The sequence below is a fragment of the Pithys albifrons genome, chromosome 10 (assembly GCF_047495875.1).
Source record: "Pithys albifrons albifrons isolate INPA30051 chromosome 10, PitAlb_v1, whole genome shotgun sequence".
In the NCBI taxonomy this organism is placed as follows: Eukaryota; Metazoa; Chordata; class Aves; order Passeriformes; family Thamnophilidae; genus Pithys; species Pithys albifrons.
The window spans coordinates 5,292,573-5,318,371 of NC_092467.1; the positions used below are offsets into that span (position 1 = coordinate 5,292,573).

Consider the following 25,799-nt stretch of genomic DNA (forward strand, 5'->3'; position numbering starts at 1 on the left):
CTGTGATGGGAACTTCTCATCTGCTGCAGAAATGGAAAAACTGATGTTAGTCTCCTCTAAATACAGATGTTATTAAAGAAATACACCGATGGGAAAGGTATTGGCTTGTGTGTCTTACCCATTGCTGCATGTTGGGCAGACTCAGTGCCCAGAGTGAGCCACGTGTTGGCACAGTTAGTGCAGGAGTGCTCTTGTAGTTTTAAATTAGTGGCAAATGCACATCAGGGGCCCTTTGGCTGAGCCCAGCACAGGCCATGGAGGGGATGAAGGGCTTGGAGCATCCATTGCCCAAGGAGAGGCTGAGAGCTGGAGTCAGTCAGCCTGGAGAAGGCAAGGGAGGGCTAGGCTGGGCTCAGCTTGACTTACCCAGGGCTGGTGTGGAGAGCCCTGGGGTCAAACTGCCCAGCACGAGGCAAACCATGAGCCAGAGAGCAGAGCTGGCCTCCTGGAGAACATCAGGGTTTGCTGCCCTGCACAGGCAGGACAGGTTTCCAGAGCTCAGTTCAAACAGCCACTGCAGAAACTTCTGTGTGTTCCACAGGTCCCAGTCAGTTCCAGTATGATCCCAGTCACTCCTGGTCCGTCCCAGTTACCCCCACTATTGTCCCACTCACTCCCGGTAGTTCCCAACAGCTTCTAGCAGGATCCCAATTGCTCTAATCTACTCCCAGCCACTCCCAGTGTAGTCCCAGTTGCTGCCAGTGTTGCCTGAATTCAGAGAGGAAAAGACTTTTCTGAGGCATCTGGGTGTGGAGGGATGAGAGTGTGTGTGTGTATCTCCTAATGTTTGGGGTAATTAATGAATGCACCCTTAAGGAGCAGAGAGCTGCCTGTAGAATGTGGAATACCTTGTAACCAGTAGGATGCTTCCATGTGTGTTGGGTGAACTGACTAACCAAGAGTGTGATGACATGTTGGATATAAGAGTATATAAAAAGTGAAGCTGCAACTAAAAATAAACTCTTGGTTGTAAGCCTTCTGATGGAGCCCTCTGATGCTGCTGTGCCTGAGCTCCTCTGGCCGTCATTAACCCTGCAAAGGGTGGCCCCAACAAATGTGACCCCTCGATGTGCCGGCGAACGATGATATGTGTGATTTACAACAGAGATAAACTCCTAACAAGGCTGAGGTGCACAAATGCAGAGAATGGTGGTGTCTGTTTGTGTAGCAGTGTTTTCACCCAGTGACAGGAAATAAAGGATATTCTGTTTAATGATCAGAAAAAACTTGTTACCCTGAGCACTGGGACGTACAGCTGAATCTCCGTGCATGGAGGTGCTCCAGCCCCGCCCGGGTGTGGTGCTGAGCTGACCTCCCTCCCAGCCTCAGCAGCTCTGTGGCTCTGCCTCAGTCCCAGAACTTCAAATTGCAAATGAATTCCACTGTTTATTTCTGTACTGTTAAGAGGGGTTTCTAAGCTGTGTTGATTGTACGTCAGGTTTTCCATGAATTATCATTTCCCAGTGCTTGGAAGAAACCTCGTCTGTGCTTTTTTTGTGGATTGAGGCAGGTGAATTTATCTTTTCAGGGATGAGCTGCGAGTTTCACAAAGGATGTGTTTTATCCAATTTGGCAGTCTGAACATATAATTGAAACAAAATCATTGATGGAGTCACGTATGAGAAACTACAATTCTGTAGCTGCCTGGAAGAGGGAATTAATGTTCCTGTTCCGCTGGCTCTGCTGCTGGGGCGAATTCCCATGTGAAGCAAAAGTGGGTATTTAAAGTGTCAAGAGTGTGCAAGTCAACAGTATGTGGGTTAGAGCACATCAGAGATTACCTCGTCAGAGAGATTACCTTGTGAAAAGTAAATGTGAGTATTTGCTGTCTCCTCCTACTGACTTGCTCTGTAGATACTGCAGTGGCTGCTACTCACTCTGCTCCCAAACTAATCTCTGTGTGGAGGCAGGCTTGGGGTAAGCTCTCACAGTGGGAAAGCTCTGGAAGTTCTTGGCTGCTGTCAGGGAAAAAATACTGGTGCCTTGGGAGTGTCCAAGGCTGGATTGGATAAATTTAGAGCAACCTGGGCTGGTGGGAGGTGTGGCATAACCTTCCTGGTCCCCTTCCTGCACCATCCAGTCTGTGGTTCTGTGGGTCAGAGAGCTGAGCTGGGACATGTTCTCACCCCAGCAAGTGACTTTCAGCCAGATTTAGTAGCACGATTCCCAAGTAGGATCTTCATTTATCAGTTTCTTCTTCCCTTCTCCAAGTCTTCTTGGAGAGCCCTAATCCTTACAACAAAGTTCCTAAATACATGCAGAGACCAGACAAACTACTTAAAAAAGTAGATTGGAGCAATGCTGGAGACATTTCTGTTGTGGCTGTGAAATTACTGAACTCTGCAAAGATCTTGATATGGTAAACAAAAGGTTATTACTTTGTTATTTTTTCTAACTGAAAAGGCTTTGGGCAGTTATGGTTTATGTCAAAGCAGTTTTTATATCAAAATGATAGAAAATTAAAATCTCCTGTATTAAAGAAAATACCACTGTACCAATCCAAACAGCCCATGTCCTGATTGCAGAAGAAAAGTGCTTGACATAAACAGCTTGGGGTTTTGTGAGTATGGAACGTAGAGAATCATAGAAAAACATCTTCCTCTGGACTGAGTACAATTGGGTTGCACTTTGGCCTTCTCTTTCCCAGTCAGAGCAGCAGCCCTGGCCTTTCCCCATGTCAGAGGTCTCAGCCTGCAGCCACCCTGGTGTGTCTGAGCTGCTTCAGAGTGGCTGGAGAGCAGCCAGGCAGAGGGACCTGGGGGGCCTGAGGGACAGGAAGCTCAACAGGAGCCAACAGTGTGCCCAGGTGGCCAGGAAGGCCAAGGGGATCCTGGCCTGGATCCAAACTAGCGTGGCCAGCAGGGCCAGGGCAGTGACCCTTCCCCTGGACTCTGCCTTGGGGAGGCCACACCTTGAGTGTTGTGTTCAGTTCTGGGCCCTTCAGTTGAGGCAAGAGATTGAGGGGCTGGAGCGGGGCCAGAGAAGAGCAACGAGGCTGGAGAAGGGACTGGAGCACAAGTGCTGTGGGGAGAGGCTGAGGGAGCTGGGGGTGTTTAGCCTGGAGAAGAGGAGGCTCAGAGGTGAGCTCAGCACTGTCTGGAACTGCCTGAAGGGAAGTTGTGGCCAGGTGGGGGTTGGTCTCTTCTCCCAGGCACTCAGCAATAGGACAAGGGGGCACGATGGGCTCAAGCTCTGCCAGGGGAAATTGAAGTTGGAGATCAGAAAAACTTCTTTGCAGAGAGAGTGCTCAGGGATTGGAATGGGCTGCCCAGAGAGGGGGTGGATTCCCCATCCCTGGAGGTTTTTCAGCTGAGCTTGGCTGTGGCCCTGAGTGCCATGATCTGGTAAAGGGACTGGAGTTGGACCAAGGGTTGGAGTTGATGATCTCGGAGGTCTTTTCCAACCCAGTCGATTCTGTGATTCTACGTGGGTAGATTTATAAATACAAGTAATCTATTACTGAATTTTACTGACTTCTGAATAAGAATGTCAAGCTCTTTTATGTAGAGGTTGGTTTCGTTTGAGGGCAGTGTGGCCATGTGGCTAAGTCACATTCAGATATCATGGAACCACAGAATGGTTTGGGCTGGAAGGGCCCTTGAAGCTCGTCTTGTTCCACCCCCTGCCCTGGGCAGGGACACCTTCCACTAGACTGGCTTGCTCAGGGCCCTGTCTAGCCTGGCCTTGGACACTTCTAGTATCATCTTTTTCCCAAAATAGCAATACAGTTTGTCAGTGCCAGACAACAATTTTGTAGTTAGCTCAGTCTGTTCTGCAGAGATGGTGTGTGCTCATGGGGGTCACTCTGCTCCACGGGGTGGGCATGCCATGGAGGGTGTTCAGTTGGACATACCAACAGCACAGGGGTCTGCTCACCAAATTCCGAGCTCTCTGGGTGACTCTGGAAGGGAAAAGATGCGTCCTTGTCACTGTGCCTTGGAACAACAGCAGTGTCAGGGTGTGCCCTGGTGTCTGAGCTGCACGGGGGTGGAGGACAGAGCGGAGGGCTGGAGACAGAGGGCAAGCCCCAGTCTCTTCCCTCGCTCGGAATTCTTGGTGCTGACTCATCCACAACATTGGATTAGGCTCCCCAGCTGGATTATTTTTGGCTGCTGCAGTTGGTATCTGAGATGTATTTTTGCCTATTACTGATTTCTGTGAAACTGAAAGCGCGAGCGGTGCCGTGTGCGGAGCGGTGTCTGAGGGCACAGACGGCACACGCTGCCGGTAATTACTCCTTGTGCAGTCCCCTCGGCCCTCTCTGTGCAGAGGCTCCCTGTGCAGCAGTTAATGCCAGCAGGGCCCGTTCTGTGCTGCCCAGTGCCTGTGCTGCAGTGTGGTGCTGCAGGCTGGCACAGGCTGGCACGGCAGATGGAGCAGCACTATTTATAGTGCCAGCCGAGCTGCCTGGGGTGAGCGCTGCCCAGAGCTCTGCCCAGAGCGCTGCCAGCGCTGGTTGCACCTATTGTGGCACCGGGAATGCAATCTCAGATGGGGGGAAAGAAAGAAATCAGAATTTACATCCCTCAGAAGCCAACCTGGAAATGCCAAAGGCTCGCTTAGATCCATTTGTCTGTTGATTTCTCTATCCACTGTCGATAGTTTTCTGTCCAGTGGAAGCTGCTTTTTGCCTCTTGCTCCCTGCCAGTCGTGCCAGTCACCCCCAAACCTCTCCTGCCTCCAGCTTTGTAGCCCTGGCCCTGGCTGAGCTGGAGGAATTTATTGTGCTGTGGAAGTTGTGCTGCCATGGCAACTGAAGCACACGGAATTTTAATTGCAAGGCACAATATATGTTTATGAAAATAATTAATGAAAATGCTAACAGGGTGTTTCTGTTACATCAGCTGTATCCTTTGTGCTGTGCTCCTCACTCTTGTTTGTTTGCACAACAGGAATTCAGCGAGGCACAGAGAGTTTTAAAATTAAATTTACAATTTTGACAATACATCATGAAGTTTGGGGGGTGTTTGTTTTATTTTTTATTTTGATCAGATGAAACATGGGACAGCACAGGGCTGTGGGTGCTGTGCAGGTGTCCTGGAGCAGCACAGCCTGTTCCATGGGACAGCACAGGGCTGTGGGTGCTGTGCAGAGCCCCTGGAGCAGCACAGCCTGTTCCATGGGACAGCACAGGGCTGTGGGTGCTGTGCAGGTGTCCTGGAGCAGCACAGCCTGTTCCATGGGACAGCACAGGGCTGTGGGTGCTGTGCAGAGCCCCTGGAGCAGCACAGCCTGTTCCATGGGACAGCACAGGGCTGTGGGTGCTGTGCAGAGCCCCTGGAGCAGCACAGCCTGTTCCATGGGACAGCACAGGGCTGTGGGTGCTGTGCAGAGCCCCTGGAGCAGCACAGCCTGTTCCATGGGACAGCACAGGGCTGTGGGTGCTGTGCAGAGCCCCTGGAGCAGCACAACCTGTTCCATGGGACAGCACAGGGCTGTGGGTGCTGTGCAGAGCCCCTGGAGCAGCACAGCCTGTTCCATGGGACAGCACAGGGCTGTGGGTGCTGTGCAGAGCCCCTGGAGCAGCACAACCTGTTCCCTGGGACAGCACTGGGCTGTGGGTGCGGTGCAGGTGTCCTGGAGCAGCACAGCCTGTTCCATGGGACAGCACAGGGCTGTGGGTGCTGTGCAGGTGTCCTGGAGCAGCACAGCCTGTTCCATGGGACAGCACAGGGCTGTGGGTGCTGTGCAGGTGTCCTGGAGCAGCACAGCCTGTTCCATGGGACAGCACAGGGCTGTGGGTGCTGTGCAGAGCCCCTGGAGCAGCACAGCCTGTTCCATGGGACACACAGGGCTGTGGGTGCTGTGCAGGTGTCCTGGAGCAGCACAGCCTGTTCCATGGGACACACAGGGCTGTGGGTGCTGTGCAGAGCCCCTGGAGCAGCACAGCCTGTTCCATGGGACAGCACAGGGCTGTGGGTGCTGTGCAGGTGTCCTGGAGCAGCACAGCCTGTTCCATGGGACAGCACAGGGCTGTGGGTGCTGTGCAGGTGTCCTGGAGCAGCACAGCCTGTTCCATGGGACAGCACAGGGCTGTCAGGAACCTGCACTGGAGGTGTAATGCCCTCTGCCTCATCTGTGCTGCAGGTGAATTGTCTTGCTTCATCTTATTGACAATTAAAGCTGTTGGATGGTTTGGGTATTAATGACCATTTTTGTCTGTAAGCCATGCACTAATTCTGTCTTCCTGTGAGTAGTTGATGTTGTTTGTTATAAAGTATTTTAGATTTCTGTTTTAAAAAGAATTACAGACAGCCCAATAAAAATACAGGCGTTTTTGTTTTGAGTTGGATGCAACACTGACTAGTGATACAGATGGGGTAACTCTATTTAGTTATTCCACATGTTTTCCTTGTTTTTCTCTGACCCTCAAGCAGGAAAATTTTAGTGCTGTAGCTGCCAGCAAAGTGAAATGTCATCTAAGTCATTACCATCATTTTCCCCATGTACCTTCAATATATGAATTTAAGTGCTAATGAGGGGATGTTTTTCAAGTGTGCTGCCTTGTAAAATTTGTTTTAAAAATAACAAAACTGAACAAGATTCCTTCCTTTAAAAATGACTGTTATATGATACCAATTGATCTTTATATTGCAACAGGAAAGTCACCCACAGCTCAATTATATCTCTGTATTTCATCATTTGCTACAGACTTTCTCAGGTGTTCACAAAATACTACATTGTGCATTTATTGTGCTGTCTAAATGATTTGATTGCCGTGGGATAGCTTTCAAGTGGATGGGAAAACAAAAATACATTCTGCTCATTAAAGGGTTGTGTGTCAAGTTCAACTTCATTAGTTTTGATTAGGACAGTCGGTGCCATCTGTGCTGTCAGTGTCGTGCGTCTTGCACAGAAAAGATGAGAGATTGCAAATCCAATTCTCTCCTGGTGCATTGCCCTCTTTCTTGGTGTGGGTTTGTACAAAATTAACTTGGCTGGGTTCCATTTCTTTGTAGCTGAGCGTTTTATTTTTGGCTTCAGTTACCTGGCAGGGGAGGCTTGGGGCCAAGTTCTGAACCTCTGTGCCTGACTGGTTACCATGTAGATTTTATTTTTTACAGCTTCAAGTGTGTTGGTTTCAATGCAATTTGAAAATGAAGAAATACTGCAGTATGTTATTGCTACATATAGAAATACATTGGAACTATTGTTGGCCAGGAGAGTACTGAAATACATTAAAAACTGGTTAAAGGAGGAAAATAGAAGTGTTGGTTGCTAGAGATGCAGACAACTTGAACTGCTGTTATGGGGAGCACTGGGGGAAGGCAGGATGCACTTCAGTCTCCAAGAGATGTTAATGAGCTACAGTGAAGCTGAGAAACCTCAGAATAAGGAACTGCTTATAGACAATTTATCTTTCAACAGCAAAGGTATTTATTGCAGCACCAGGAGCTGCCAGCCCTGGCTGGACACACCCCAGCACTGTCTAGAACCACCTGAAGGGAAGTTGTGGCCAGGTGGGGGTTGGTCTCTTCTCCCAGACACTCAGCAATAGGACAAGGGGGCACGATGGGCTCAAGCTCTGCCAGGGGAAATTGAAGTTGGAGATCAGAAGGAAATTCTTTGCAGAGAGAGTGCTCAGGCATTGGAATGGGCTGCCCAGAGAGGGGGTGGATTCCCCATCCCTGGAGGTTTTTCAGCTGAGATTGGCCATGGCACTGAGTGCCATGATCTGGTAAAGGGACTGGAGTTGGCCCAAGGGTTGGACTTGATGATCTCAGAGATCTTTTCCAGCCCAATCCATTCTGTGATTCTATGCATGTGGCACTGAGTGAGAATCCACCATGTCTTGATCCAACCCCACTGTGATCACCAGCCCAGGGCACTCCGTGCCCTAGGCTGGTGATCACAGTGGGGTTGGATCAAGGGTTGGACTTTATGATCTTGGAGGTCTTTTCCAACCCAGTCCATTCTATGATTCCAAGTTATTGATCTGAGTTTTGAGAGGGGCCATGCAGGTTGGCACTGCACACTTTTCCATAATGGCAGTTTTATCATCCGAAATTAAAAGATTTCTTGAAAAATTCCAGGAGTTTTGCTGACAAAAAGTTAACGACAGAACCCAAGCAGTGTCTTTAGTGACTTCACTCCTGCCTTGGGGCTTTCTCTGCTGTTAAAAGCTCCCTAAAATGTGGGGTTTAGGCAACTCCTTGATGCAACTTTATTTTGCGTAGCTGGGATAAATCCCTGTCTTGGCCTTCTCCCTTTCTCTTTGAAGTGATGGGTAGAACTGCAGAGCAGCCTCCTGGAATTGCTGCCAGCCCTGATAGGAGCTGCTCCTCTCCCCTCTCTGGGAGCCAGCTGGGAAATGAGCAGTAAACCTAACGAGGCATGAAGAGTTACTGGCCTACAAATTAACAGTTAAATACTTCGGGGTTTGGGTTGTGGGTTTGGGTTTTTTGGTGTGTGAACATCCACAAATACATGTTTGTTCTCTCAGCAAACAACTCTGCCACATCACTGCCCGTTTCTGGGTTATCTGCAGGAAAATAGGTGTGAGAAATACCTTTGAAAAATGGATTGTGCTTTGCACCTGCAGTGAGAATAATGTGCTTTGGTCTGTATTTAAAGTGAGCTCCGGGTACTTTAAATGTCATGTTTTTGTGTCAGTTATCAGTGTTGATTTATTTCAGAGAGGCCTCTGCCAACCCCAAACACCTGTTTGCTGCTTCACCCCGTGGTGGTCACACTGCCAGTGTGGATGTGGGTTATCTTAACTCACACTACTGTGTTTTGTGAGTGTTTATTCCATGTTTTCCTTCCCTATTTTGGTTCAGAGGTTTCCCAGTGCTGTTTATTTCTGTCTTGTGAGGTTCCTCCTTTCATCCTGTCCATTATTGATGAGGGCTGCTCTTGGAGCATTTGTTTGTAATGAATAATTTGAAAGACAAATACAAGACCCCTCTGCAAATTTCATGTATTGCCCTTGAGCAGTGTGTTATGTTGGTTTCTTGGAATGGTGCACTGGGAAAAACAATCCCAAGCAAAAGCTATTTTGTTTGAAGTTTTATGCATTAGGTGTATATTTTTCTATGAAGTTACAATATTTGGCATATTTAGGATGACTAAGAATTATAGGAGTTATGTTATTTGCAAATGGAAAAAGAAATCCTTCAGTTAGAATTTTATATATCAGGGTTTGTGTGTTAAAAGGCATAGAAGCTCTTTAAACTCTACAGTGGGTGAGGTAACAAAAGGTGACTGAAAATTGCAATCATCATATATGAGATGTGGTAGATCCCTGGAGTTTCAAACCTGGAATCTGGCCTACCCCACACCTTTTCTTCCAAACTTTCATACCTCTTCGTTTTCCCTTTTTTTGATGTGTAACTGCTCAGGTTGGGCAGAGCTTTCAGGGCATTTTTGTACCCCTTGCTTTGAGACAGCAAATCCAGCTGCAGGAGAACCATGGAGATAATTTGAAAACCTGTCTTGAGGCTGAACTTCAGTATTTTGTTGGTTTTCCCATGAACTAAAAACAATGGGCTGTGAACTCTGTTAACTGCTGATTGAGCCACTGCCACACTGCATTGGGTTTTGGGGCCAACAATGTGCAGGGGGATTTAATGGGGTTAAAAAAAATTGGGTAAAACCAGAATGATCTGTTAAATGAATAGCTCCCTACCTTGCTCTGAGATACAAACTGTAATTTGTTTATTTAGATTCTCACTATGAGTAGCACACCGTGGTTTTCTGATAGCTTTGGAAGAAGTTGCACATTGAGTAAAATACTTTGGAGATAAAATACTTTCTGATTAAAGCAAACCTTGGGGAAATGGCAGCTGTCATGTAGGAGAGCAGAGCTGGAGGGTGAGACACTCCAGGTGTTTCCTTGACACACATTTTTTGCTTTGCCTATAAATAGAAATCTGTATTTACACTTAGTGATTCCTTGCAGGAAAAAGCTGCAGGTACTTCGTGGAAAACTTTGTGCTGTATTCTGTTTAGACTCAGATCTGGTTTTATCTATTTCTGATGTTTTCCATCTTTTACATTCTATCTTGATAGACACATAATGGGACATTAATCTTTCCCCTCTGCTTAATCTCCATGAGAGGCTGTAACCTACTTTCTGTAACAGTAAATTCAGTTTTCTGGCTTGCTCTTGAGAAGGTGAAGGTGCTGGTGAGGCTCGATGTTGCCAGTGCCCTGGTCAGAGTTTCTTCTGTCTGGAGATAATGGGCCTGGTTTGTGCAGGAGCAAAGCCATTTAGATGGATTGCAGACCAGCTCCACCTGCCTTTTGGGCCATGGCTGTAAAGGGCTTGGGGAGGTTACAGTGCCCAAATGCACACTGAGGGACAATGCACACTGTGGTGCTGGAGCATATCCCAGAGGAAATGTGTGTGTTTTATTGAATGGTCCCACAGCAGGGCTGTGTTTGTGTTGCACTCACCTGGCAGAGCAGTCCCTGTGCTCTGAGTTCAGATGGACTGTGGGCCCTCAGGGCTGGTTTGTGCTCGGGAAGCTCCACCAAAGGCATCAGGCAGGAGCTGCAGGGCCAGCAGGGGCAGGGCTGGGGCTCTGAAGTTCTAGAATAAAATGGAATAACATAGTGCTGTTGGAAGTTCAACAAGGCCAAGTGCAGGTCCTGCCCTTTGGCCACCCCAACCCCCTGCAGCGCTCCAGGCTGGGCACAGAGTGGCTGGAGAGCAGCCAGGCAGAGGGACCTGGGGGGACTGAGGGACAGGAAGCTCAACAGGAGCCAACAGTGTGACCAGGTGGCCAAGAAGGCCAAGGGGATCCTGGCCTGGATCCAAAGTAGCGTGGCCAGCAGGCCCAGGGCAGTGACCCTTCCCCTGGACTCTGCCTTGGGGAGGCCACACCTTGAGTGTTGTGTTCAGTTCTGGGCCCCTCAGTTGAGGCAAGAGATTGAGGGGCTGGAGCGGGGCCAGAGAAGAGCAACGAGACTGGAGAAGGGACTGGAGCACAAGTGCTGTGGGGAGAGGCTGAGGGAGCTGGGGGTGTTCAGCCTGGAGAAGAGGAAGCTCAGAGGTGACCTCAGCACTGACTGGAACTGCCTGAAGGGAAGTTGTGGCCAGGTGGGGGTTGGTCTCTTCTCCCAGGCACTCAGCAATAGGACAAGGGGGCACGATGGGCTCAAGCTCTGCCAGGGGAGATTGAAGTTGGAGATCGGAAAAACTTGTTTGCAGAGAGAGTGCTCAGGCATTGGAATGGGCTGCCCAGAGAGGGGGTGGATTCCCCATCCCTGGAGGTTTTTCAGCTGAGCTTGGCCGTGGCCCTGAGTGCCATGATCTGGTAAAGGGACTGGAGTTGGACCAAGGGTTGGACTTGATGATCTCAGAGGTCTTTTCCAACCCAATCCATTCTATGATTCTGTGATTCTATGAAGGGACCCACAACAATCATTCTGTCCACCTAAATGTTCCAGGGCTGACCAAAAGTTAGGGCATATTGTGAGGGTCATTGTCCAAATGCTGGTTTTACCATCAAAAGCACCAATGTGTAAGGCAGCAGAATGAGAATCCAGGCACAGTGGGGTGTGCAGCTTTATCCTCCTGCTCCAAAGCTCAGGGTTTGTCAAACAGTGTATGGGGTAGCTGTGCTGCAGTCTGTACAGTCACACACTACTTTTTGTAGTTTTAGCTTTTTGGGTTGTTGTTGTTTTTTCTGATGGGTCTATTTTGAATTTTTTTCCACTGTTTCTTGTACATGAGCTGAGGTTTCAGCAGCACACACACCTTCAGTGGGCCAGTATTACACAGCAGTCCCCTTGGGTGAGCAGAGGTGTCTCCCCACACTGCACTGAGCTGGCAGCAGGCTTGTCCTGGCTGGAAATGAGGGCATTCCCAGCGGGAGCTCTGGCCACTCTGCCCTGAGCCAGGGCAGGGGAGCCCCAGTGTCACCAGTTTGGTGCACAGGGTTGTTTGGGTCTCCATTCAGGTGCTCATCACAATTTAAGGAAAGGGTGTCAGCTCTCCTTGCTGGTACTTCTTTTATCAGCATGAACTTGTTTGCAGATGTCATCCAAAAGAACAACTTTGGTGAAGTAGTTTTGTCTTAACTGTTCAGCCCTTACTTTGCCATTGGGAAAAGAATGTATTTGGGTATCATTTGATGTTCTTTGGGACTCTGTCCATGCTGTGTGCTCCTTGAAAGTGATGATATGCATGTTCTTACAAACCTAGAAGGTATCTAGTTTTAAAACAGTACTAAATACCTGTTTATAGAAAAAAATAGAACATAATAAATTGCTTGTTATGCTCTGGATTGAACTTTCCATCGTGAACATTCTAAACTGTGGGTGGGTCTCATTTGGATAAGCCAAGTGACCCAAAGTGATACAGGCTGTTAGACTGTAAATGTACAGGTACCTAAAGGCTACATGTGCCATGTTTATTATTGAAAATAGAAAAAATACAAGCTCTGTGCAAGTCATAAACATTGCTGATGTTACATATAAATACATGGAAATGGATGTATAATGTTACAGAAATGGGGACTCAGAGGCAATAAGAAGCTGTCTTTCAGTGTTCTCTGATACACATTTATACATATTTAAGTGGCTCTTTTTGGTTAATATTTCCTTGGATTTGCCAGTTGAGAGTTGTCCATGGTGAGAAGAATGGGCAGTGGGCTGTGACAGCCCTGTAAGGGCCACACAGAAGTTTAAATTTTCATTTCCATCAGCTGGAAATTGTAGGAATTGAAGGATTCTTGGACCAGTAGGATTGTTTCAAGAATCTTGTATGTGTTTGTTATACTCAAAAAGGAAAAAAAACCCCTTTTTGCCTCTCTAATAGCTGTGACCACATTTTATTAGGTTTGTAGTTTGCATAGGATAAAACTATTTCAAATTTCCCTTCAAACTGATTTTCATGGGTTTAAATTAAGATAAGCTGTTTAATTTCTAGATTCCCTTTGTGAGTCAATGAGAACTAAATGTAATCTGTCTGGTACTTCTCTCATCTCCCATCCTTTATCTTGTTTTATTTCTTCTTGGTGCCCTGCATTTCACCACCTCTGCTTGTCTTCACTTCTGTCACTTCTGTTTAATTCTCTGCCCCTCCTCCTGGGGTAGATTTTTCTCTGTCCTGTATTTCAGTCCCTGCTTGTTCCTTGTTGCCCACTGGCTCTTCTGCACAGTGAGAGTCCAGTAGAACTTTCCCCATTCTGGTGCTTGAGAATTAACCTTCTGTGGATACACCCTCATTTAACAAATGGGGAAGGACTTTTCTTTCTTTTGAGTCTAATCATCTAGAAACTGGTAATAAGACCCTGGAATCAGCTCAGTTGGTTAAAACTTGGCTGTAATAATGCCAAGGTCATGGGTTCAATCCCCTGTGTGGGCCATTGACTCAAGAGCTGGACTCGATGATCCTTGTGGGTCCCTCCCAACTCAGAACAGTCTGGGATTCTGTAAACAAACTTTCCAGATTGTCAAATTGTGGTTAATTGATGGTGACCCTTGAAAAGTATTGTAGGAAAATACACATCAATCCAGCTGTGGGGCTTTTCTTGGGGGGTAAATTTAATAAGAAAAGTAAAGTATATTTAGTTTTGCTTAAAAGGTCCATGGTTTCTGGCTTTGATGTGGACTTCAACACCCTGAGTTACATAACAGAGCCATGTTATGACTGCAAATGCATGGAAGGTGCTTCTGTAGCATTAAAAACAAGTGCTGTCTCACTGTATTTTTTCAGAAATATGAAGGGATTAGTGTCTCTTTGTGGTTTGTTTTCATTCTATCATTATAATTTTGCTTTATTCTTCCATGCCTGAGGGTCTATACTGAAATGAGTTAATTGCATCTTATGATGATGAAAGTAGCTGGGTTTATATGTCTCATGGTTGTTCCTTGGTTCTTGTGGGATGGGAAATCATCAGTTTTCCTTCTTGTCTTGCTCACTGGCAGAAATGTCAGAGGTGCTGAGAAGGCAGTGTTGGTTCACTGAGAATTAGCATATTTAAACAGATTCTCTTCTGTTTTGTCATGGAGAGTGTTTGCTCAGACACACACAGAAATTTGTCCCTGTGTTATTCTGAAAATGAAGGGATTCAGCCAGAGATCACTGGGAAATAACAGGATTATCTGCAGGCCCAGGTAACCTCCCCATTGCAGTCAGAATGACTGAACAGCTAAACTTAATCATTAGATGAGGTGGGTGTGGGCTCCCGTGGTGTCTGGCAAGGAGAGGGAACAGCTGACATAGCCCCAAAATCTGCTTTTTCCATACAGTACCTGTATAAAGGGCTTGAGATAAAAAGCAGCATGTGGGGGACTGGTAACCCCTGAAACTCAGTGAGGCTCATTTCTGTGGGCTGTGCTGCCTCTGCCCTCTCTGTCCCTGTGGCTGTGCCCCTGTGTGCCCAGACAAACCCTGTCTGATGCCAGGGCTGGACTGATCTGCACCTGAGGAGGCACCGAAGCGAAGGGGAGTTTCAGCTTTCCTGCCACAGGGATGAACCAGGTCAGTGGACAAGGCAGAAATGGCTGTTGTGTGATGGTTCCCAGAGCTCTGCAGTGTGTCCCTCCTGTGTCACACGTGGTGCTGTCCCTGCTGGGACAGGGCACAGCAAAGCTGCACTCAGCAATCTCTGCATCCTGAACGTGCTGGCTCTGCCTCAGTGAGAGGCACAGAGGGCACTGGGGGCACAGCAGTTGGCAGCACCCTTGGAAACTCAAGGCAAGGGCCAGTGGGAAGGTGAAGGCACTGGAACATCCCTCCTGCCAGGAAAGGTGGGATTGCTGGCCTGGAGCAGAAAAGGCTCAAGGGGATGTTACTGATGTGTGTGAGTACCTGGAGGGAGATTGTAAGGAAGGCAGACCAGGCAGTGCTTAGTGGTGCCCAGTGAGAGGGGCAGAGCAGTGGCACACAGGATGCTCTGTCAGAACATGTGCAGGAGCTCCTTTGCTGTGAGGGTGAGCAGGGACAGCTTGTCATAGAATCATAGAATGGATTGGGTTGGAAAAGACCTCTGAGGTCATCAAGTCCAACCCTTGGTCCAACCCCAGTCCCTTTACCAGATCATGGCACTCAGTGCCACGGCCAAGCTCAGTTTATGGGGATTGTCATGGGGGTTGTGGAGTTGTCACTGTTAGAGACATTCAAATCCTGCTTGCATGTGGCCCTGGGCAGCCAGCCCTGCTTCAGCAGGCAGGTTGGGCCAGATGACCTCCACAGGTCCCTTCCCACCCCAACCATTCGTGATTCTTGTGCTTCCAGTATTTTTCTTCGTTAGTTCACCTAAAATTGTGTTAAAGACTTGTAGCAATGAGCTTGTTGTGAGCCTCGGCAGCATCTGCTTAAACCTTTGAGCTGTCTGTGTGCTGCATTCCCTCTCCTTGCAGCTGGGAGGAGACCTGAGGAAAGGGTTAAGGGAGGTCTGTAGTCTCCTTGTGTCAGCATCTCCACCCTGCCTGTGCCAGGATCCCTCTGAGGCCCCCCAGAGCTGCTCTCAGTGCACATCACCCTCAGCACACACCGGGTGACCTGCAGGTGATGCCTGACAAGTCTGTAAAAAGGGCTCCAAGCCAAATTTTTGGTAGGAGATAAGAGGGTAGTGACTTTAATGAGCACCCAGGCTCACCCAGGAATACATTGACACGTGTGTGGGCAAGCTCTGATTTCCATGGCTTTTATGATATGATCCATCCAATCATCACTTTGTACATCTCCAGGTCAACCTTTTCCCACCCCGGTCCCACCCCTGTTCCACCCCTCAGGAACTGAGTCTGGGGTGGGTGAGACCTCCTCTTCATCAGTCCTCCTCTTTATGTCTCCTTTTGATATTCTTCAACCTTCTACCTTGAACAAATAACAGCTTAAGGAGTTTGAGCTCCCTGTCCTGGGACAGGGGTAGCGATAGAAAGACATTAAACTCGAGCTGCTGGAAATGTTAACACACTGGATCTACTTTGCTACATCTCCTGTGTTCCTAAAATCTATAAAATGTGACAATCAAAAATCCTTCCTGCATCACAAGTTCAGCAGCTGACTCTGCAGGGGTCTGCAAGGAACTGGAGATTAATAGGACTCCTTAAAGTAAATTGGTGTAAAAACCAGCAATAAAGTAGAATAGAGTGTTCTGGGCACTGATACACCGACCTTGTCCCCCTTGTGCTTTCAGTGCTGTGTTAGGGATCTCCATCATTACCTTCACATTCTGACAGAGGCAGGCATGAAAACCATGTGCTTGTATTCTCTCCTTTTCCCTGAGTGCCAGGCTGGCCTTCATCTTGTGCCAGGCACTGTTTTCTCAGGCTCCAGGAAAGGCTCCTGGATCTTGCTGGAAAGTGATTTTGATGTTTTTTTCTCCCAAAGAGCCAGAGTCGCTGCTCTGATGGTCTCATGTCAATGCTCAGTGATGCAAAGGGCTCCCAGATCAGCAAACTCACCAGATTTTGGATTTCTTAGAGAAAGAGAGTAATTTATAATGGAATTCTTGGTCTTACAGTCCTGGAAGATGAGTGGTTCAAAAAAGGACATACTTCCAAATAACAGGGTCCTTTCATAGTAAAGAAAATGTAAAGGTGGTGTTGTCAGAGCAAGTGTTAAAATGAGTGTCCAGGATATCCAATGATTGCTGAATTACAGAGCTGGTGTCAGAGAGTGGGGCTGGGAAGGAGAACTGAGTGCTGTGCAAACATCCCACTGGCCCTGGGTGTTGCTGAAGTGTCTGCCTGGATTATTGGAAGAACCCCATTGTTTAGGAAATGAGGGACAGACATTTCCTTTTTGAGGAAAGTCCGGGCACTTCAACAACTGCAGACTTGGGAAGCTTTTTAACATCAATGTACTGGCCAGCCTTTACCTGCACAGTGCTGCAAGGCACCTCCTCCCTGTTAGAATCAGTGTCACTGAGCTGGATGAACTTCTTGGTATTGCAGCATCTTCTGGTTTTGTTAATGTTCTGCCAGCAGCAGCAGCAGCAGCACAGGTGCCCAGGGGCAGGGGGCCCTGTGTAGCTACACATTTTCTTGGGGTTCTTCCTTAGACCTGGAGTCACTTGGCTTGTAAAGGAGAAGTCAGGCAACTCTGGGCAGCAAACTTTCCTTTAAAATCTTAAATGGACCAGCTACACTGATCATGTTGTCTTTGATGGCCAGAAGTGGGTTTAATTTCAGGATTTGTAAAAATGTGTTGCAAGAAACACTGACTAGACAGACCTGCTTGGGCAGTGATGCTGCAGGAAACTCATCTTCTAAGGCCTTGGCTTTGCTTTTTAAAGATTTGGGTTTTTTAAAGAGTAACCACATTTTTCTTTTTTATACTTCTTATAGTGAAGATTTCTAGGCACTTGTTTAAAATTGAAGTTTTGTAGCACTATCAATTGAAGTAGATAAATATGAGTTGAGGATTCAAATACACCCCTTTTTCCTTTTCCTGTAACAGTTTCCCATGATTTTTTGGCAACCACATGATACTGGGGCAGTGGAGTTTGTTAGAAACAACCCTTAAGCTCTCCTCTTCCTTCTGGAAATGATCCCATGACTTGTGGTGGAGTCAGAAATACTTGAATTTCAAATTGCAGATCAATTGCAAGAACACTTTTCCCAATCTTTACAAATGCAGTTGTGTCTCTAACAGAGCAGACACAATTAGGAGCTAATCTGAAAATTAGCAAAGCAGAGGGAACTTGGACAGTATTACTTGCTGCAGGGATAGGTCTGGGGGTTGCCTTTTTCACTTGTCTGACTGTGAGGCAGTGCCTGTGCACGTCTTGGAGGAAAAGGTGAAATGGTGATGAGGAAACTGGGTAATTTGGCTTTGACTTGGGCTGATCTCCCTCCATGTCCTCCAGAGAGACAACCTGAGTGATGGCCATTAAAAACCAGATCCACACTCCCACAAAATCCCCTGCCTGAACAGTTCCTGCAGCCTCTGACAGAGGAATGCTGGATATTGAATCTGCTAAAGATGGCACGGCCCAAATAAAGCCCCAAACATAATAAAACAAATTGAAATACTGTGGGATCTACAATCAGATGTGCACGGCCCTTCCTGCCAACTGTAAATCCTGTGGGAAAAGTCCCATCCAACCCCCCTCAGGTGTGCAGAGCATCTCACCTGGGTGGGAGCTCAGGGAGTGCCCAAGGTGGGTGTGCCCAGGGTAGCTCTGAATTCACAGTGTCCCAGGCCACTAAAAAACCAGCCTGGTAACTTCCACAAGTTGAACTCTTGCCCAGTAGCACAGACAGTGTTTTCCTTCTGACAACAGCTCTCAGATTGGATATGGCAGAGTAAGGGGAATAAATTATGTATCAGCAGCCTGGGGGAGAGGGAGCATGTACAGAATGGGAGGGGGAGAAGGAAAACAAACCACAAACATGGTAAAGGTCATGAGTATTGTTTGTTTTTCAGAACAAGAGAGTTTATGCAGAATTGATTGGTTTGTGTCTGATTTAGTTTTGCTGTGGTTTTTTTACAGAAAAGTGTCATCTCATCTGTATCTGATTGATGGCTCAGCCCTGTTAAGGACTGAGCTGTTCCTGCCTTACCTCTGTGGCTGCCACAGTGTAGAGTCATGGAATGGTTTGGGTTGGGAGGGACCCCAAAGCTGATCCCATTCCAACCCCTGCCATGGGCAGGGACACCTCCTACCTGCCCAGGTTGCTCCAAGCCCTGTCCAACCTTGGACACTCCCAGGGATGGGGCAGCCACAGCTTCTCTGCCCAACCTGTGCCAGGGCCTGCCCACCCTCACAGGGAAGGATTTCTTCCATACATCTAACCTAAATCTCCCCTCTTTGAGTTTGAACCCATTCCCTTGTCCTGTCACCGCAATTCCTGGTGCAGATTCCGTCTCTGGCTGTGCCTTCAGACCCTGGAAGGTGCTGGAGGTCTCCACACACCCTTCTCCTCTCCAGGCTGAGCAGCCCCAGCTCTCCCAGCCTGTCTCCAGTGGGAGCTGCTCCAGTCCCCTTACTGAGTTTCTGACCTTCTCTGTACTCGCTCCAGTGGTTCCTTGGCCTCCAGTTTGGCCAGGGCCGGTTTAGATGAGATATTAGGAAAGGGTGATGAGGCATTAAACTGGGCTGCCCGGGGCAGTGGAGGAGTCACCATCCCTGGAGGAGCTCACAAACTGTGTGGATGTGGCTCTTGAGGAGGTTGTTTAGTGGTGAGTGTGGCAGTGCTGGGTTGTTGGTGATCTGTCTTAAAGATTCTGTGAAGCACATGGACAGCCTTCCAAAACGAGCATCATCCCCATTTCCTCGGCACTCATAGGGGGGATGACAGAAATAACAGACAGCTCCTAACGAGCTCCTGGCCAGTGCAGTCCCAGGGGTAAAGCATCTAGAAGTGGCAGTCTCATCCCACAAGCTCTTTAACAATTAGAGCACTGGCTCTTTAGCAGTGATTGGTAATTTTGCATTCCCAGTCTAAAAAGTGGCTTCCTGTAGATCATTTCTGAGGCTCCTGTCATGAGAATTCTCTCATTTTGCCCAGTACCCTGTAAGACACAGAGAGCAATAGGAGATAATTTGATAAAGGGAGATGTTTCCTTCCTTTGGGCAGAGTTATATTAGTAACCCAAAATGATGAGGGAGGAGAGACCTTGGCACTAAATTCAGCTGCAGCTGTGACCTGCCAGAAGCTCAGGGCTGCTCAGAGATGAACTGTTGGTCTGGCCCTGCCAGGGGAGCTGCTGCTCCTCCTGCTCTGCAAAGGGCTTTGGCCCCAGCAGCCAGAAATGCAGCTGAGAGTCAGCCAGAATCTGCAAATCCAGCTGACCAGGGGGTTTACTGAATTAACCTAAATATTGTGTTCCCTTTCAGTATATTGATATGTAACTGCTAAAGAAAAAGTCTACAGAATAATCCCGTGCTTTTTTCTCTGTTAATTAGTACTGAGTGTTAGATGCTCTCAGCTGAATAAAAGCTGATGATGATTGAGAGAAAATCCATTTATAGGCAAGAGCTGAACTACAAGGTATGTATTACAAAAATGCTACAGAAGAACTGAGCAGAAGCCAAACATCTTTTATTCAATGTTTTTAAAAGGAAGACCTATTGATTTTGGTTTTTTTCCCAAATACTGATTAGTAGGGAACCTGAGGTTTTGTGGGATCACACATTCTGCTTGGGGGGTTATAATGTGTGTGGAAAGGAGGAGAGGGAAGGGATTGATGATGCCTGTGTAGGTGCTGGCACAACGTGCTGTCAGGTGGGACATCAGTAATATTGAGGGCACGGTAATTTCAAACCCTGACTGACTCACCTCATCTCTTCTGTGTATTTTGTATTTTCTGCCTGCTTGTGATTATGTTTTAGAGGGTTTAAAGTCATTATTCATATTCCCATGTGTGCCTGTGTGGAACCACAGAGGACTTGAAGGAAGAAAATAAGCAATCTGCAAAAGTTCTGTTCCTTCAGCAAGCACTTGGGTACTGAAACAATGTCATAGTGTCAGGAATGTGCATGTCGTAGTCAGTGTTTAAACTGACAGCTTTTCAGCACTGAGACAGGTTTATTGAAGGTTCCTCCAACTCCTGATCCCAGCAGGAGGTGTGGATTTGGCTGAACAAAAGAGATGAATCCTTGTGGCAGCCTGGGGGCTTTTGCTTTCCATGCAACATGCAGCAAAGTTTCAGTATCTAATCCTGAAGGAACATCACACCAGATTTCCAGGGCATGGCAATTTTAGTTGCTTAAAGCCCATTCTGATTTTTTTTTCCCTTTTCTTTTCTGGGTTTTGGCTGGTTTTAGCTGATAAAGTTCAGGTGATACACAATCTGCTGGTAGAGCCTCACCAGAGATTCAGACCTTTCAGATGGGCCACAAAGGTGAACTTGCACTGAGAATCCAGAATGGTTTGGGGAGAGAGGGACCATTCCAACCCTGCCACGGGCAGTGACACCTCCACTGGAAGATGCAGATCCTGTTTTCATAGGTAAGCATAGGTGGTAAACCCAAATTGAAGGAGTTTGGGATTAGAGAGAAGCCTTTGGAAGTTAAGTACAGTTTGAGAATTGCCTGCTCCTGTACGTAGTGACATTCCTGATGCCAGCCAGGGCCGTGGTTTGGGGTTGTTTTCCTCCCATTGTGCACAAAGTGCTTCTCTGATGAGCTGCTTTGATGTTTTTCTCTTCCCCCTCACTGTTTTTGCCTGTGTAACCCTGTGCCTTACTAGGCATCATTCGGATCAGGTTTGGAGGCTGCAGTTATTATTTGCCTCTTCAGCATTTCTGCAGGACTCATCACCACAGTATTGCAGTGCCTCAGATGGTAATTGATTTTCATAACACCCTACTGAGATGGGGAATTATTATTAACCAGGGAAATGGAGCACAAGGAGATTGAGGTCAGAAGTGCTGCTCAGTTTGAATGCCAGGTTTGAGGCACCTGTGACCTGCTTATTTCTTTAATATCATATTAAACCCTTAAATTTTCCTTTAATTCTGCATCTCTCCATCCTGAGTCAGCAGCTGTGATGCAGAAGATGTCAGGAAAACTCAGGTGACCCTCCTGGAATTCTTGTGCATAAGGAGTCTGGTTTCACTGAAGGGATTTTGGGCAGAAGTGGCCAAGGAATCTGAGTCTCAACACAGCATTGACATAGAATCATAGAATGGATTGGGTTAGAAAAGACCTCAGAGATCATCAAGTCCAACCCTTGGTCCAACTCCAGTCCCTTTACCAGATCATGGCACTCAGTGCCACGGCCAAGCTCAGCTGAAAAACCTCCAGGGATGGGGAATCCACCCCCTCTCTGGGCACCCCATTCCAATGCCTGAGCACTCTCTCTGCAAAGAAGTTTTTCTGATCTCCAACTTCAATCTCCCCTGGCAGAGCTTGAGCCCATCGTGCCCCCTTGTCCTATTGCTGAGTGCCTGGGAGAAGAGACCAACCCCCACCTGGCCAGAACTTCCCTTCAGGTAGTTATAGACAGTGCTGAGGTCACCTCTGAGCCTCCTCTTCTCCAGGCTGAACACCCCCAGCTCCCTCAGCCTCTCCCCACAGCACTTGTGCCCCAGTCCCTTCTCCAGCCTTGTTGCTCTTCTCTGGCCCCGCTCCAGCCCCTCAATCTCTTGCCTCAACTGAGGGGCCCAGAACTGAACACAACACTCAAGGTGTGGCCTCCCCAAGGCAGAGTCCAGGGGAAGGGTCACTGCCCTGGGCCTGCTGGCCACGCTAGTTTGGATCCAGGCCAGGATCCCATTGGCCTTCTTGGCCACCTGGGCACACTCTTGGCTCCTGTTGAGCTTCCTGTCAATCAGTACCCCCATATTATGCTCCAAGAGATTTTTCTTTCTTAATAAGTTCTTCTGGTGGATCCAACACTTACTTGGAACAAAGGAAGGAGGGCTCTGCCTCTGGGAGTCTGTTCTGCTCCCTGACTGTAATTCACCACCAGAATGTGACAACAAATGAATTGGAGTGTGTGTGAGGTCTTCTGAATGAATAAACAACTCCTGACGTAGATGCACAAAGATTGCCCTGTAATTCTTGAGAGCCCACATCCCCTTAATTCCATTATAACATTTATTTAATATAAACAGTTTTCATTATTTTCATGCTGATCTGCCTTGTGGCATCCAGTGCCCACATTGAGAGACATCCTGAGGGCTGGAGTGGCAACAGTCAGGGGTCAGTGTACAGGGCAGTTGCTCCATTGCACAAGCTGAGCTGTTTCAGAAGGGGATGACTTGCTCAGCCTTGCCGTGTGAAGAGAATTCCTCCTCAGCAGAGTATTGTTTCTCTGAGTTGGCAGCACCAGAATGATTATCAGAAGTGAGAAGGATCATTAGAACTCTGAATGCTTTGACAGCCACCTCACCTTAGCTTTTTTTCATAATAACTTAAGTAATCATGGCTTTCAGAAGAATAAAAATTCTCAGAAAACCTAAATTAAGGTAACTGTAAACTGTGGCTCTCCTGAGAGCAGTGCTATCAACAGACTCTGCCTGGGAAAAGGCAGAAACTTAACCAAAGTATTTTTGATATATTGTAAGAACTAGTTCTACACTAATCTTTACTCTAGACTCATTTCTTGCTTGTCTCCAGTTATGGGTTTATTGTACTGTGCTGATTTAAATGTAAACTGGCAGGAGAAACAAACCCAACACAAAAGCGATTATAAATCAGAGTTACAATTTAATAACAATATTACAATAAATGCAATGGCACAAAGAGAAATTGGGTTTAACCCCCAACCCCAGCAGTGTAACCCACCCCCTGGGGCACAAACACAGTGGGGTTTGGTGGCCCCTGTGCTGAGCCCCACGTGGTTCCTTTGAGTCCAAAGGAAAAGGAAGGGACAAACCTGTTGGTGCAGATGATGGCACAGTCTGGTGGAGAGTGGGGGGCTCCTCCTGTCCAGGGGCTGCTCCTCCTCTGGATCCAATGAGTGGTTCCCCAAGGTCTTCAAACCCCCAGATTGTCTCCCCTCAGGTGCAGGTGGGAGCCCCCAGTGCCTCCCCCAGGGCAGGGAGTTCCACACTGGGGGATCTGACTCTGGGAGTCAGGGGGGATTTTGGAATTGTTGCTGGCCCATGAGCAGAGCTGAGCCCTGAGGTGGGTGTGAAGGTGCCAAGGATTCCCTGCAGGGGAGTTCTCCCAGCTCCTCTGCCAGGCTTCTTTCCCAGCCAGCTCCCAGCCTGAGGGCTCAGGTGTGCCCTGGGCAGCTGCTGCCAATGGGCCACTGGGAACAGTTCCTGGGAAATGGCTCAGAGGGTTTAGAATGCCCAGCTTTTGTCACTCCCACACAGTGATAAACTGGTCCCACCTGCTTAACTGGGACATGTACTTTGAAGGGATATTGTCTTTTGAGAAGGAGTTAATTCTCCAGTCTCTTGTAGTGAATTTTTGAGGGTCCATTGAATTATTTTTCTCTAGTTTTGCAGCAGCACCTTTTGTTAATAAACTGCAGGCTGCCTCAGGCTCCTTTTGCTCAGTAACAGTGAGTGTGCAGCTGGCCCTGCCATGGCCATGTCCTTGTCAAGCTCTGTGTGCTCAGGTGCACATTGGGCTCCTCAGTGAAGAGAGAGAAGCACAGGGAAGTCAAGCACAATGTCCCAGCTTGACAGAAAGGGACGTGGTGCCCTTCCTGTAACTCTGATCCTACCCGTGTGTGCTGGAGAATTCACACAACAGCTTCTGTGGCAGTGCTGGCAGGTCTCAAATGCTGTGTGAGGCATTTCCTCCCAGGTGGGTCTGGGATCCAACTGCAGCTTTCCAGCCTCTCTGGTGTTTGGAATCCACGTAAATGGAAACACTCATTAAAGAAGTCTGATTAGAGGACTCTTGGTTATTAAATTTTGTTTATTAGTCTGTGCTTTGCTGCTTGGTACTCCCACTGTGGGGTTAGTTTTGGTTGTTCATAGTTGCAGGGTGCTTTGATGTCCTGAGAATCGTCACAATAACACGGTGAAAGCACAAAATTGTGGTTTATTTTCTCCAGCAGCACCAGCTGGCATAATAAAAACATCACCTTTCTTTGCAAGCTTTCCCTTCCACAGCACAGGACAATATGCCTGGTGTTTCAGAGGCCTGGCCCCACCTCAGCTCAGCAGATTACCTGGTTACTGACTCCAGCAGGGGTAAAAAGGACTTTTTCTGTGGAAAGCCTGGATTACTGCTTACAGTCTGAGGGTTTAGCAGCTTTTGTGTAACAGATATTTTGTTCTCAAGGTAAAAGTGTATATAAAGGATTTACTTTCCAAGTTGCAAGTGAGGATTTTGTTGGGTTTTCCTTAAGGATTACAGAGGTAATGGAGAAAAGCACCATTTGATATTTACCATCCTAAACTACGTTTCCCACTGAGGGGAACAGGAACCTGAAGATAATTGATTAACTGTTGCAGTTCCAGCTCTGATGTTTTGGTACCAGTCCCTCATGCACACAGTGGTGTTTCTCAGGTCTGTTTGCAGTGATGCCCACCCTTTTGGAGAAATTCTATAGGAATTTTATTTAACATTCTTATGGCAGATGGATGCACATTTCAAATCATCACCTTTGAGCCCGCAAGAGAGGGACAGTCTAAATCTCTTTGTTTCACTGCCAGAGCATGTGGTCTATGGTAAAAATGCCCCAACAGCTGAATAACTGTGATTTCCTTGGAGTTTTAAGGATGAACCTGAAGGCCAGAAATCACATCACAGTGCTCTTGCTAAACTCAAGTTATTGCTGCCTGTGAGACTGTAAAGGATTTTCAGCTTCTTCTCAGAGCCTTTCTGGGGGCTGAGTCAGCAAAGCAGTTACCTGGTGTGTCCCTGTTGATCACACATGGAATCTTCCATTGTTATGTTCAGTGACACTGTTACTGGGTTAATACAGGCAGATTTTTGTCTCTTTTTTGCAGGATTCTGCTCAGGAGAGTGTCATCAAACGAGATATCCACCGCACATACCCCGCCCACGATTATTTCAAAGACACCGAAGGAGACGGGCAGGAGTCTCTGTACAAAATCTGCAAGGTACAGTCAGTGCTGGGCATTGTGAAGCTGCTCCATGTTTTGCTGTGACTGTATTTTGCTCTGCTGACCCTGTTCTGGTCCAGGCCTTTAATCAGTAAGACTTGCAAGCTTTATTTAGCTTGCATGTGGAGAGTGTGGTGTTCCTGCAGTGCCTTCCGTGCCCTTGTGTTTGGTCCCTTCTGAGCTGCAGGTGAGCAGAGAGAGGCTCACCTTGGGGTCAGGGACACTCCCCAGTGGGTGTGGGGGAGCAGACCCTGCTTCTCTGAGGCTGAGGGGTTTGCAGAGGAACAGAAACCCCCCGAGCAGGCTCAGCTGGGAGGTTAAACAGAAATGCCTGGAGGTCATTGCCCAGGGATTGAGTTCACTGAGCTTTTCACTCACTGCTGATGGGAAACCCTTTGATATTATTTTCCCATTT

The 25,799-nt window shown here is 47.6% G+C and overlaps 1 protein-coding gene across 6 annotated transcripts in view; it reads left to right on the top strand.

The window, feature by feature from the left end:
- The window catches only part of RABGAP1L (RAB GTPase activating protein 1 like), a 233,120-nt gene that overhangs the window by 107,576 nt on the left and 99,745 nt on the right, over positions 1 to 25,799 (top strand). For all 6 annotated transcript variants that reach the window (XM_071565066.1, XM_071565065.1, XM_071565064.1 and 3 more), the window contains one exon: positions 25,268 to 25,381. In XM_071565066.1, the coding sequence (XP_071421167.1) occupies positions 25,268 to 25,381 (114 nt within the window). The remainder of the gene's footprint in view (positions 1 to 25,267; positions 25,382 to 25,799) is intronic.